Raw genomic sequence first — 14,218 nt, 5'->3', positions numbered from 1 at the left:
TGACAGGAACTTGGTTTGTTGGTGTTTGGAGTTTTGAATGTTTCTATAACCATTTTAGCCTTCATTATGGCTTTTGAAGAGATGATAGCACAAAAGAAGAAAGACTATAGATTAACATTGTGGAATGTTTTATTGAAAATGCTTAAACAAGTCGTAAATTATGAAAGTAAAGAAAGTAGATGATTTGGAATGTTAGAAAAGACTGTTAAGGACATGATTTGCATGGGTAATTATGAATTGAATTAGTTTGGAAAAATGGATAGTTTTATCAGTGTCAAAGACATCATTATTTCCAAACAGTTTCTTTCATTGTCCATGATTTTTTTTGAGGCTTTTTAGAAAATATGTTATATACAGATAATACTACAATAGGAAATGCATTTTGATTCAGAGCATTTCATTTAACATGTGCATCATGTTTGATGTTCTGACTTTATTTGATTCTAAGAATTTAAGTTTTAGAGGCAGTGACTGTATAAATATGTATACAGTAATTAAGCTACTCCATGTGAAGTTGTTTTTGTAAGCTTAATGGCATGCTAATGCGGGTAGAGTTTTGAAAGTCCACAATACTTAAAACCAAGAATGTTCAAATTTTGGAATTTTACTGACTTTAGAAACTTGGGCCAACATATTGTGATCCATAGTTATTATAGTTTTTATAGTCTTTGGTATACCTAATGCAGCTCTAAATGTTATTTGTTTGTAATATGAATATTTACTGAAAATATTGTATAATACTTACCTAAGTAAGTTGTGGTGATGTGAGAAGGAGATGGAGTGAGTATTTTGAAGGTTTCTTGAATGTGTTTGATGATGGAGTGGCAGATATAGGGTGTTTTGGCCGAGGTGGTGTGCAAAGTGAGAGGGTTAGGGAAAATGATTTGGTAAACAGAGAAGAGGTAGTAAAAGCTTTGTGGAAGATGAAAGCCGGCAAGGCAGCAGGTTTGGAGGGTATTGAAGTGGAGTTTATTGAAAAAGGGGGTGACTGTATTGTTGACTGGTTGGTAAGGTTATTTAATATATGTATGATTCATGGTGAGGTGCCTGAGGATTGGCGGAATGCTTGCATAGTGCCATTGTACAAAGGCAAAGGGGATAAAAGTGAGTGCTCAGATTACAGAGGTATAAGTTCGTTGAGTATTCCTGGTAAATTAAATGGGAGGGTATTGATTGAGAGGGTGAAGGCATGTACAGAGCATCAGATTGGGGAAGAGCAGTGTGGTTTCAGAAGTGGTAGAGGATGTGTGGATCAGGTGTTTGCTTTGAAGAATGTATGTGAGAAATACTTAGAAAAGCAAATGGATTTGTATGTAGCATTTATGGATCTGGAGAAGGCATATGATAGAGTTGATAGAGATGCTCTGTGGAAGGTATTAAGAATATATGGTGTGGGAGGCAAGTTGTTAGAAGCAATGAAACGTTTTTATCGAGGATGTAAGGCATGTGTACGTGTAGGAAGAGAGGAAAGTGATTGGTTCTTAGTGAATGTAGGTTTACGGCAGGGATGTGTGATGTTTCCATGGTTGTTTAATTTGTTTATGGATGGGGTTGTTAGGGAGGTGAATGCAAGAGTTTTGGAAAGAGGGGCAAGTATGCAGTCTGTTGTGGATGAGAGAGCTTGGTAAGTGAGTCAGTTGTTATTCGCTGATGCTACAGCGCTGGTGGATGATTCATGTGAGAAACTGCAGAAACTGGTGACAGTTTGGTAAAGTGTGTGAAAGAAAAAAGTTAAGAGTAAATGTGAATAAGAGCAAGGTTATTAGGTACAGTAGGGTTGAGGATCAAGTCAATTGGGAGGTAAGTTTGATTGGAGAAAAACTGGAGGAAGTAAAGTGTTTTAGATATCTGGGAGTGGATCTGGCAGCGGATGGAACCATGGAAGCGGAAGTGAATCATAGGTTGGGGGAGGGGGCGAAAATTCTGGGAGCTTGAAGAATATGTGGAAGTTGAGAACATTATCTCGGAAAGCAAAAATGGGTATGTTTGAAGGAATAGTGGTTCCAACAATGTTATATGGTTGCGAGGCGTGGGCTATGGATAGAGTTGTGCACAGGAGGGTAGATGTGCTGGAAATGAGATGTTTGAGGACAATATGTGGTGTGAGGTGTTTTGATCAAGCAAGTAATGTAAGGGTGAGAGAGATGTGTGGAAATAAAAAGAGTGTGGTTGAGAGAGCAGAAGAGGGTGTTTTGAAATGGTTTGGTCACATGGAGAGAATGAGTGAGGAAAGATTGACCAAGAGGATATATGTGTCAGAGGTGGAGGGAACAAGGAGAAGTGGGAGACCAAATTGGAGGTGGATAGATGGAGTGAAAAAGATTTTGAGTGATCGGGGCTTGAACATGCAGGAGGGTGAAAGGCGTGCAAGGAATAGAGTGAATTGGAACGATGTGGTATACTGGGGTCGATGTGCTGTTAATGGATTGAACCAGGGCATGTGAAGCGTCTGGGGCAAACCATGGAAAGTTGGATGTGGAAAGGGAGCTGTGGTTTCGGTGCATTATAACATGACAGCTAGAGACTTAGTGTGAACGAATGTGGCCTTTGTTATCTTTTCCTAGCGCTACCTCGCACACATGAGGGAGAGGGGGTTGTTATTCCATGTGTGGCGAGGTGGCGATGGGAATAAATAAAGGCAGACTATGAATTATGTACATGTGCATATATGTATATGTTTGTGTGTGTATATTTATATATGTACATTGAGATGTATAGGTATGTATATTTGCGTGTGTGGACGTGAATGTATATACATGTGTATGTGGGTGGGTTGGGCCATTCTTTCGTCTGTTTCCTTGCGCTACCACGCTAACGCGGGAGACAGCGACAAAGCAAAATAGATAAATAAATACTTACCTAAAATTCATTCTCCTCTAAATTCACACAGAGGTGGCTCAGAAATAGGTACTGTATAATGTTAATTTGCATGACAGCTAGAGACTGAGTGTGAACAAATGGGGCCTTTGTTGTCTTTTCCTAGCGCTACCTCGCACACATGAGGGGGGAGGGGGATGGTATTCCATGTGTGGCGAGGTGGTGATGCGAATGAATAGGCAGACAGTGTGATTTGTGTGCATGGGTATATATGTATGTGTCTGTGTGTGTATATATATTTGTACTTTGAGATGTATAGGTATGTATATTTGCGTGTGTGGACGTGTATGTATATACATGTGTATGGGGGTGGGTTGGGCCATTTCTTTCGTCTGTTTCCTTGCGCTACCTCGCAAACGCGGGAGACAGCGACAAAGCAAAATAAATAAATAAATAAAATAATGTTAATTCATTTTTGTTTGAACTAGCTATATGGAAGACTTACGGTTGAATGACCTGATATAGGACACTTATGATTAGCGATGCCATAACAGCTTTAAACTCTGGCTCTTGATATGACATAAGGTTTTGTAAACAGCACTGTAAGACAGGTGATGCTGCACCACACCTTTAACTATTTTTAGTAATATTTCCACTTTCTTCATAATGGTAAATGCAATATACTTTTCAATATTACACTCAGTACCATCACACAAATGCTTTTTGGATGCCTTTAAAAGGGCAGAATTCTTTTGATTATTACACAGTTAACTGATGAAAGTATGGAGCTTTGCTACAATGTCTTTAGACAGTGCAAACAATGGCATATGCTTTGGCAGCGAGTGGTTAACAAAGTAGTCAACTCTGGAAACACATGACCCAAAGTGGAATGATCATGAATCAACTGGGCTATCGATTTTTGGGATTTTCACTTTTTAGAAGTTCTGATTTTTGAAACTTGACCTGTAGTATGAGTTAAAATACTGAATACAGAGTAAGGATTGAGATTCAAGAATCCTACCTTTTTTAAAACAGAAAACAGAAAATTACTGCCAAGTTGGCTCATTTTTCAGAGTATTAACGTTGGGTTGTTTGATCCAGATGTGAGTGATAAGTCAGTTGAGGTTATAATTAGGGGGCATAGGGTACCAAGTGTAAATGAAAACGATGTTCAGCTTGTTAAGTTCTGTGCTGAATAAGGACTGGTGATCAGGAATACCATGATAAAAAAAGTCTATGCATAAAGTAAGGTTCAGTCCATTGACAGCATGTCCACCCCTCTAAACTATATAGTTTCATTTCTCTCTCTCCCAAGCATGCCTTCACCCTCCTGCATGTTTAGGCACGAATTACTCAAATTCTTTTTCACTCCATCTTTCTATCTTCATTATCGTCTTCCCCTTCTCCTTGTCCCCACCAATTCTTACTCATATAAACCTCTCTGTGAACAGCTCTTCAATCATTCTTTCCATATGTCCAAACCAGTTTAGCACACTCTCTTCAGCTCTCTCAACCACACTCTTCTTGTTTCCTCTCCTCTCCCTCTTCCCCTTATATTACTTACCCAGTGAAACCACCTAACACTGCATATTATCCTTAAGCATTTTATATCCATAACATCCACTCTCCTCCGTAGCCCATGTCTTGCATCCATATAACTTCGCTGGAACTATTATACCTTCAAATGTACCCATTCTTGCCTTTTCAGGTAACGACTTCTCTTTCCATATATTCCTCAGTGCTCCTAGATGCTCCCAGAACCTTTGCTCCCTCACCCACCTTGTATGTCACTTCTGCTTCCATGGTTCCATTTGCTGCCAAGTCCACTCCCAGATATTGAAAACACTTCACTTCCTCCAATTTTTATCCTTTCAAACTAACATCCCAACTCACTTGTCCTTCAGCCCCACTGAACCTGATAACCTTGCTCTTATTTTTATTTTATAAATAAAATGCTTCACTTCCTCCAATTTTTATCCTTTCGAACTAACATCCCAACCCACTTGTCCTTCAGCCCTGCTGAACCTGCTAACCTTGCTCTTATTCACATTTAATCTTAATTTTCTCCTTTCACACTTTTCCAGACTCAGTCGCCAACTTCTGCAGAATTATTTTTATATGGGTCAAAACAGCTTAAGGCTGGTGTGTACAGCCTTTATGATAGAGGCTGATTTGCATGATACTGATTGGAGGAGGAATAGTCAGTCTCTTTATATTTCATCCTAAGCCTATAGATTATGTGCTATCCTTAAATCTCTCCCCATTCAAAAAGAATTCCTGTTAATCTTTTAACCCTCAGGGGACTCAAGCCAAGCATTATGGTTTAGTGTAAGGATTTTAGCCTTATTTGTATTGGTTGATTCTTCCTGTCCTCTTTTGAATTGGAAGGTGCTCTTTATCAATATGTAGAGATGCCCTATGTCACAAGCAGCTACACTATGTACTGGGAAAGGAATCATGGATGTTTCTTACTCATATAAACCTCTCTGTGAACAGCTCTTCAATCATTCTTTCCATATGTCCAAACCAGTTTAGCACACTCTCTTCTGCTCTCTCAACCATGCTCTTTTTATTTCCACACATCTCTCTTACCCTTACACTACTTACTCGATCAAACCACCTCACACCACACATTGTCCTCAAACATCTCATTTCCAGCACATCCACCCTCCTGCGCACAACTCTATCCATAGCCCACGCCTCACAACCATACAACATTGTTGGAACCACTATTCCTTCAAACGTACACATTTTTGCTTTCCGAGATAATGTTCTTGACTTCCACACATTCTTCAAGGCTCCCAGGATTTTCGCCCCCTCCCCCACCCTATGATTCACTTCCGCTTCCATGGTTCCATCCGCTGCCAGATCCACTCCCAGATATTTAAAACACTTTACTTCCTCCAGTTTTTCTCCATTCAAACTTACCTCCCAATTGACTTGACCCTCAACCCTACTGTACCTAATAACCTTGCTCTTATTCACATTTACTCTTAACTTTCTTCTTTCACACACTTTACCAAACTCAGTCACCAGCTTCTGCAGAATTATTTTTATATGGGTCAAAACAGCTTAAGGCTGGTGTGTACAGCCTTTATGATAGAGGCTGATTTGCATGATACTGATTGGAGGAGGAATAGTCAGTCTCTTTATATTTCATCCTAAGCCTATAGATTATGTGCTATCCTTAAATCTCTCCCCATTCAAAAAGAATTCCTGTTAATCTTTTAACCCTCAGGGGACTCAAGCCAAGCATGTATGGTTTAGTGTAAGGATTTTAGCCTTATTTGTATTGGTTGATTCTTCCTGTCCTCTTTTGAATTGGAAGGTGCTCTTTATCAATATGTAGAGATGCCCTATGTCACAAGCAGCTACACTATGTACTGGGAAAGAATCATGGAATGTTACTTACTCATATAACACAATGGGGGAAGTTCCTGCCCTGGCATGCATGCTCAATATACTCTAAGCAAGTTAGTAGTCCTTGAGGCACTAATGGCAGTGGTAATGATCCATTGTTATTAATGATGTAATTTAGCAGGACCTTGCTGGCCATAGATAGTAATTTTTATTGTTTTTAGAAGTAGGAGAAGCTGTGATCTTAAGAATCATATTTTTCATATTGTGCATAGGTTATTGAATTATGAAGAAGGGGTAATCTTTTTTATTTCAGTTGTTAGATTATAAAGCAAGAGTAAACTTTTTATTTGTACTTGGAGTTAGCTTGTGTAGGAGGGAATTAGTACTGTTTCAAAGAACTGAATGCTGAGCTTGTTGAAATGACATGGTAGTGGAAGTATTTTTGTTTTGTTGTACAGGTGTTGAATGTTTGTAGCTGTTAGGCAGCTGGTGATTTGTGAGTGCCTTATTTTGAGTAGTTTGTAGCTTGGTACATTTGAGTTTCACATGATGGATAGTTAAGGCATAATTATGAGTGGAGAAAAGGAGTTAATTGTAGAGGATATTGAAGGATTCTTTTTCATGTCTAGAAATGATGCCAATTAGTGTTCTGTGGCTGATTAATATGTGTATGTGAATCCCATGTATGTTTTTGAGTGATGTTAAGTATGCATGGAAGCACAATGAGTTGGACTGGTTGACCATTCAGTCTTTTGGGAGGTGCAGGTTGAATTCATGTCTGTCTTGAGTTTATGAAAGTGATGGTGGATTTCTTTTGACACACACATTTGTTTGCCACACACATTCTGTTTGAGAGCTGTAGTTTTCTGATTGTGTGATGTAGGATTGCATGTTTGATATTTGTTTTTTGATTAGAATAATTGTGTTGCGATGTCATAGGGAATCATCTGCATATTAGAGGACTTTCACACTGGTCTGCGAGAGGTGTTGATGTAGGAAGATATTGAAGAGGTTTGGTGAAAGAACTGCTTCCTTGGTGTCACTGTTGTAGAGCTTGTAGATTTTAGAGGTGAAGCCATTGTGAATCACGTTCACTTATTGGCCACTTATGAATTTGGCTAACTAGTTTTGATTATTTCTGTGGAGGATAGTATTAAGTAATGGGATATGGTGGGCATGGTGTCAAATGCAGGATTGAGGTTGTGGTTTGTTGAAGCCATCCAGATGTGTTTTCTGAGGTTTATTTACAGTGTGATAGAGGATGCATTATATCTAAAGTTGTGCTATATGTATGGGAGTGGGATGACATGACAGTGTTTTGGATAATATTTTAAGGAGTTATGGCACTGATAATAGCAGTGATATGGGGTAATAAGGGAATGGGAGTTGGGTGCTTCAGGATGGGAACTGTTAGCAAGTTTCCAGAAGGTTGAATTTTGTTTTGTATCCTGGAGTGGTTGAAGATATCTTTAGATACATGGATTACAATTTTGCTGATGTGTTTTATGTGAAAGACTTATGTGAGGTGTTGCAAACCATAAGGACAAACTCTGTCAGATCTAGTTTTGAGAAAATTGTCTCCAAAGTTTTTCAAATCATGATTGTTCGTGACATGACCAAATACTGAAATATTTGAATGGGGTCGGCACTACAATGCTGTTACTTAGGATGTGTCGATTTATGGTATGTTAAGATGTGGTAACACTGTAAATTATGGCAAATACACTACACAGAACACACCTCACAGTCTTAACCCAGGTATTATTTGGCCACTAGTAACATTTAGATTACAAGTAAGTCTGTCCTATGCATCATAAGAATGTAATATGAATAAATGTAATGAGAGTACCACTCCAGCTCCATACTATAGATGGCACTGTATACAGCAGGTGACCTTCACCTAGAATATTATTTTCCCCACAGTAACATTAATTTTTCAAGTATGCATACCTTACACATCATTTGATAATATGCGTAGAATATCAACATAAATGACAGTTGCATGCTACAGTTTGTACTTACTATCGCTTATGTTTCAAGTCATGGGTAGATGAGGGGATGAAGGTTTCTTAAATTATTAAAACTCTGGAACATCATTGTCAGGATTATCCACATTGTTACCAGGATCATCAGATTTTACTCCTCCGACCTGGATTACTCTCTTGTTGTATGATTAGGTTCTTGAACCACTGATTGCACAGTGCTGGCATAAGTGTAAAGAAGGCTTTTGGGTCTTAGGCCTTTTCTCTGGATTGCTGGAATGATTTTTTGTACTTTGCAGGTATGTGCCTTGTGCCTTGTAGAAAGTGTCAGGGTTTTACCTGGTTATTGTTCTCTTTTGCAGTTTGAACTTAATAAACTGAGATGATAACTAATTGCCATTGTGAAACCTAGCTTATAGTCATTACTAAACAGAAACGTATTCCCAATCTTGAAGCTGCTGCTCACTGCTTTTTTTTTGTGTAATGATGTAATGATTGTAGCATAGAACCATCAACTTGTTAAGCTTAACTTATCTGAGAGGCCCTACTTTGAATGTGACTTAATTTATGATATATATATAGTATGCCTTGCTGAACACATTGCTGTTTTATACACATTTGGGCAAAATCTCGGTTGCAAAGGAGGTACTTTTAAATGGCCTGGCACCATAGAATGATATTTAGTTGTGTTAAAGTGTCCTCCATAAATCATTTTTGATTCAAAATAACAGGTTATTTTTCCTGTATGTTACTGTTTAGGCTTGGAACATATTAGTTCAAACAACTGGCAGCTTCATTAGACCTGAGTTTAGTTGCTGTTTCATTGCACAAATACATGGATGCAAAGCCAGTTTTTATAATATTGTTTACAAAGTCATAAATCCACAGCTTCCATTTGTATTACGGAATGCCTCTAGATAGTTTTAGGGTTGGCAAAGCTTGCTGCAGATCTGTATAGTTGCAACAGTGTTGTTGTCATTGTTTTAGCATGATTTCAGGATATCTTGGGTGGCCTTCGGTTACAGTAAGTGATATTATTTTTTTACTTCCATCTATTGTTTATAGGCACTATTACTGTTATCCTTAAGGGCATGCATATCCATGTCTATTTTTTCACACTCATCACATGTGTCACTTTTTGGCAGTTCAAAAACCAGTGTTAAATTTATTGTTAAACACATCATGATGATGATTGTTCACAGGTTCACTTTACAGAGGATTGTCTTTTAGCCATTCAAATACAAGTCGTAACAGTTAGAAATAATGAGACTTGCTGTGGTGACTTGAGAGCGGGCATGCTTTCCATGTGTTCCTGACCCTATTGCATATGTTCTTCACTGGTTATCTTACTGGCACTCTCCTTTCCATATCTGTCACTGTCCACACTTCCATTGCAACTCTCCTTGCCAAGAACAGTTTGTGCATGGTGTTATGTGATTCCCTGAGCACTGTAAATGGTTTAGCATGCATTGGATACAAATATCATAATTACCTGTGACAATATGGGATGTCTTATGCAGTGTGCGACTGGACCTATCATTGACAATGGAATGTTTAACTTCCTGAAAGCTTCATAGCTGAGGAGAAAAGAAAGCATGTTGTCCATCAAAATGACCCATCTTCCAGAATTCATCAAAAATCACTAATTTCATCTACACTGATCTTGATGAAACACCCACACTTGCATGGTGGCTCAGTCATAGGTGCTTATACATATTTCTGTGTAAGATATGTAACATTAACCAAGCGTGTATTATGCCACTTTTTTTTTTTTTTTTTTACTTAATTTTCCCATTTTTCCCATTCATTCACAGCCAGTTTACATGCAGAGCCTAAAGTGCCAATGGGCCAGCTTGTTTTCATAGGAGCAAAAAATGCCAAAAAACATGGTAAAAAGCACTTCTCGTGTTCTGACAAGATGTCACCAGAATTATTCATTATACTGCCTCTCAGCTAGACTTGGGATATGATGGTTAATGTTGATTGACTGAGCTGCTCCCAAGTGCTTGTCACTCTGGACTTAAGTAAGACAGCATTCTGTCCGACAAAAACTCATGAAATAACTGGATGTTCAGGGCAAAAATGACCAGCAATGAGAATGCTGTTTTTACAGTCTGTCAGATTGTGGCCTTAAAGATATGGACATATGGAATATTGAATATCTAAAAGACTTCGAGTGCATATATTCGAATCTTGGATGTGGCAGTCAGTCCACAGTCAGCCCTGCTGTTCATCCACCACTAGGGTTTGGTTGATATAATGGGTACCTGGCTCATGCTAGGGTATATATATTTTTTTCATACATATTTGCTATCTCCCGCATCAGTGAGGAAGCGTTAAGAACAGAGGACTTGGCCCCCTTCTCTGTTCCTTCTTTTGGAAAAATAAAAACTGGAGGGGAGGATTTCCAGGCCCCCCTCCCTCCCCTTTTAGTTGCTTTCTACAACACACAGGGAATACATGGGAAGTATTCTTTCTCCCCTAACCCCTATGTGCATGTATGTGTGTATATATGCATATGAGTGGATGGGTCTTTCTTCATCTGTTTCCTGGCGCTATACCTCATTAATACTGGCAACAGCGATGATGTATGATAAAATGAATAAGATAAAGTTTGTTCATTGTACCTGGTAAGTTGTATGGGAGAGTGGTGAATGAGAGGGTGAAGGCATGAACAGAGCATCAGATTAGGGAGGAACATTGTGGTTTCAGGAGTTGTAGTGGATGTTTTGATTAGATGTTTGCTTTAAAGAATATGTGAGAAATGCTAGAGAAACAAGATTTGTAAGTGTTACTTGTGGATTTAGAGAAATCTTATGTTATGGTAGATAGAGATGTCTTGTGAAAGGTCTTACAGATATTCAGTGTGGGAAGAAAGGTACTAAGCAGTGAGTAGCTTTTGTCAGGAGTTTAATGTTGTGTAAGAGTTGGTAATGCATGTGCAAGAGTTGGTAGAGAGGAGGATGAACAGTTCCAGGTGATTGTAGGTCCTTGGTAGGGATGTGTGATATCCTTATGTTTAATTTGTTTTTGGATGGGGTTGTGAGGGAGGTAAATGCAAGGATCTTGGAGAGAGGGACGAGTATGCAGTCTGTAGGGGGTCAAACGGCCTTAGAAAGGGATAAGAGATTACTGTGTACAGTTAATCTATTTGCTGAAGAAGTGGAAGTTGTGGATGAGTTTAGATGCTTATCAGTAGTAGTTTAGTAAGAATAGTAATAAAAAAGCAAGCTGAAGGTTAAAGTAGATTCATGCTAGAGAGAAGAATTGAAGGTCATGGAAAATTCTGGTGGATTGGAAAAATTTAAGCATAGTGTACAAGAAGCTTCTTTGGAGTACTCGTTCCTCTGCTGATTCATTGATTTGAAGTCCAACTGCATATTAGAAAGGTTTGGTAAAAAATGAGCATTGTAGAGTTGGGTAACTTACTTAGCATATTCAGATTTAAGGGGATAGATAGGCTGAAGAAAGATATTGAAGGTTATGTGGTGTAAAGGCATGGGAAAGACACATGTATGCAAGTCTTTTAGGATGGTATAGTTGTGCAGAATGTATGGGACATGTTGGTTGGTAAGGATTATGCAAAGTAGTAAAGTAAGAGGCACATGAAGAGGGGTAGATTACATAAGAGAGTGATAGGTCTTGTTTAATGATTGATAGGGTTAGAAATGGTTTTGATAAAGATGATAAAGGATTAATTGGGTTTTGGATGCATTGGAAGCATTCCATGTACAGAGTTGGTATAGATGGTGACACTGATCTCTGTTGGCAAATCAACTTTATGTGTGAAATAGAAAAAGTAAAAAGCTGTTATAAGTGTGGAAGTTCATGTTTTCATGTAACACACTGGGTATGAGTTCAGAGGCTGTATGTGTCTAATTCATCCCATAAATTTAAGAATGGAGTATTTTAGATTACTAAAAACTCTTTGTTTTCTTCAGCTGATGACTTTTCAACGCAAGGGTGTGGAGACAACTTGACTTTAGCTGGAAACAATGCCATTATTCCAAAGGAAAACTGCAACAAATTCTTCCAACTCCCTATTGTAAAGTGCTATGAAAAAGATGTATGTGCAGTAGCATCCTGGGACTCCTCTATCCATGACAACATGTACCTCAACAGAATCACACCAAGTATGATACCTTTATTTCTCATAATGCACCTTTTTAAGATTTTGATATGGAATGCTTCTCTGTTAGAAATTGGCATGTATGGAAAGTGTCAAAACAAAAATTCAGAGCAAAGCAAGATTTGTTCCACCAAGTAGTGCTGTAAATTGGATTCAGAATGTTGTCAATAGAGTGATAGAGCATAAAGTATGAATGTTTTATGACATATTATACTGAACTCTAATGTGAATAAAGCAAATAGTATTTTGAATTGTATATCTGTGCACAAGTTTCCATATGTAAATGTTTGATTGTCTGTCTCATTGAAATGGATGCTCCCCTTTCCATATTTATTAGTTCCTGTGTCAGTGATTAGATTTCTCCATACTCTCACTTCATGCCAGACCACCTTACTTGGACCTTGGGTCTGTGTACCTCTGCATTTGTATGTCACTCAAACTCTCTTTATAACTCTGTACTTTGTACTTTGTTATGCAGTGAAATCTCTTTAATCCAGTAGTCTGTGGTTCAGAAAAACCTATAGTTCTTAAGAAAAAGAAAAAACGGAGTATGGCTTAGTTTGGCAAAATTTCAGTGGTTAGGAAAATTGCCTGTATCCTTAAAGTCTTAAACTCTGAGTACCACCAGATAGCAATGGATGCCACTAAAATTCAAATTTTTTTAAAGATTTTAAATTTTCACTTGCCTTGTCCCAATTTTTTTTTTTTTTCAAAGTTTCTTAGTTCTTCCTTTCTTATTCTGCTATACTTGCTGCTTGCTCTCTTATGTCTTACAAGTGATTGTTGCCTAGAGTACTGCCTATATTTTCATCAGTGCACATCTCGAAGCTTCTCTGCTTGTTGACATCAATTAAAACATTCTTTTCTCTCTCTTGACATTTCCTCTGTTTTCAAGGCTAGAGTTATCCATATTCCTACTCCTTCGTTATAAATTTCACAGAATCTTTCATCACACTGCCCAAGTTATTGGCTACTGAACTTCATTTCCCAGTCTGTGTTACTATGGAAATTGTTAAGGTTTTTTTTGTAATTTCTTGATTTTATCTTCATTTTAGTTCTTGTCTCATCTCTGACCATTTATCATCCTCGTTTACAATAGTCAAACTTTAGCATTACATCACAATTTTTTCCACTTAGTGTATCATATATAATACTTTCAATATCCATGCTATTATGAATGAAGATATGTGCATAAAGATGCACTCTAGCAATGATGGTTTATCAATACCTTTCATCTTTTTTTATAGGCATTTTAGTAGGTATTCTTCTAGGATTTGTTGGAGTGGTAAAACTGAGAGGGCATGGAAACACGTTAAATAACAACAACATTTCATTGGATAGGATATACAAGGTGAAGTAACAGAGGGCAGTGAGCTACTGGAGGTGCAGGGTGATGGTGAGGAAGAGTTAAAGTAAGGTAGGACGAGTAATATGATACAGGCTTGGAAGGGGGCTAGTGATGGTAGGCGTCAGTGAAGTAGGAAGACGTGGGAGAAGTTCGTGGATGTCAAGTCGACATGGGACTCCCATAGGATATGTGGAGGTCCCACCAAGATCTGCTGAAGGTAGACTTTGGGGATGCAGCTCCACAATGAAACCTACCAGGAAGATTAAAACGTCAAGAGTCATGTTGGATCATCTACTGATAGAGACACCAAAGGGCAGCTTGAGTCTGAATTTTCATTGCTGAGATTTCAGGTACTGGAGTGGTTCACATATTTTCTAGTGGTGAGTCAAATTCCTGACTGCTTTGCTTTACTGATACCCGGGTATTTAAGAGGTGGTGAGGTCAAGTCTGTGAGGGGTAGCTATTCCCACAAGGAATTAGAGACATTGAAGCCAAGTGTTGCAGGTTCCTGACCTTCTCCATGCTAATGGACTTGAGGTTAAGTCCATAAGAGTAGCGTTTCTTATAGTAAGGGTCAGATCA

The 14,218-nt window shown here is 38.3% G+C and overlaps 1 protein-coding gene across 1 annotated transcript in view; it reads left to right on the top strand.

The window, feature by feature from the left end:
- The window catches only part of Khc-73 (Kinesin heavy chain 73), a 785,588-nt gene that overhangs the window by 514,914 nt on the left and 256,456 nt on the right, over positions 1 to 14,218 (top strand). The window contains exons 23-24 of the mRNA XM_071670193.1: positions 4,902 to 4,959; positions 12,101 to 12,292. Coding sequence (XP_071526294.1) covers positions 4,902 to 4,959; positions 12,101 to 12,292 — 250 coding nt within the window. The remainder of the gene's footprint in view (positions 1 to 4,901; positions 4,960 to 12,100; positions 12,293 to 14,218) is intronic.

The sequence above is a fragment of the Panulirus ornatus genome, chromosome 14 (genome assembly GCF_036320965.1).
Source record: "Panulirus ornatus isolate Po-2019 chromosome 14, ASM3632096v1, whole genome shotgun sequence".
NCBI lineage: Eukaryota > Metazoa > Arthropoda > Malacostraca > Decapoda > Palinuridae > Panulirus > Panulirus ornatus.
Note: the sequence above shows the minus strand (reverse complement) of the source record. Positions and strands in the feature narration are given on the sequence as shown.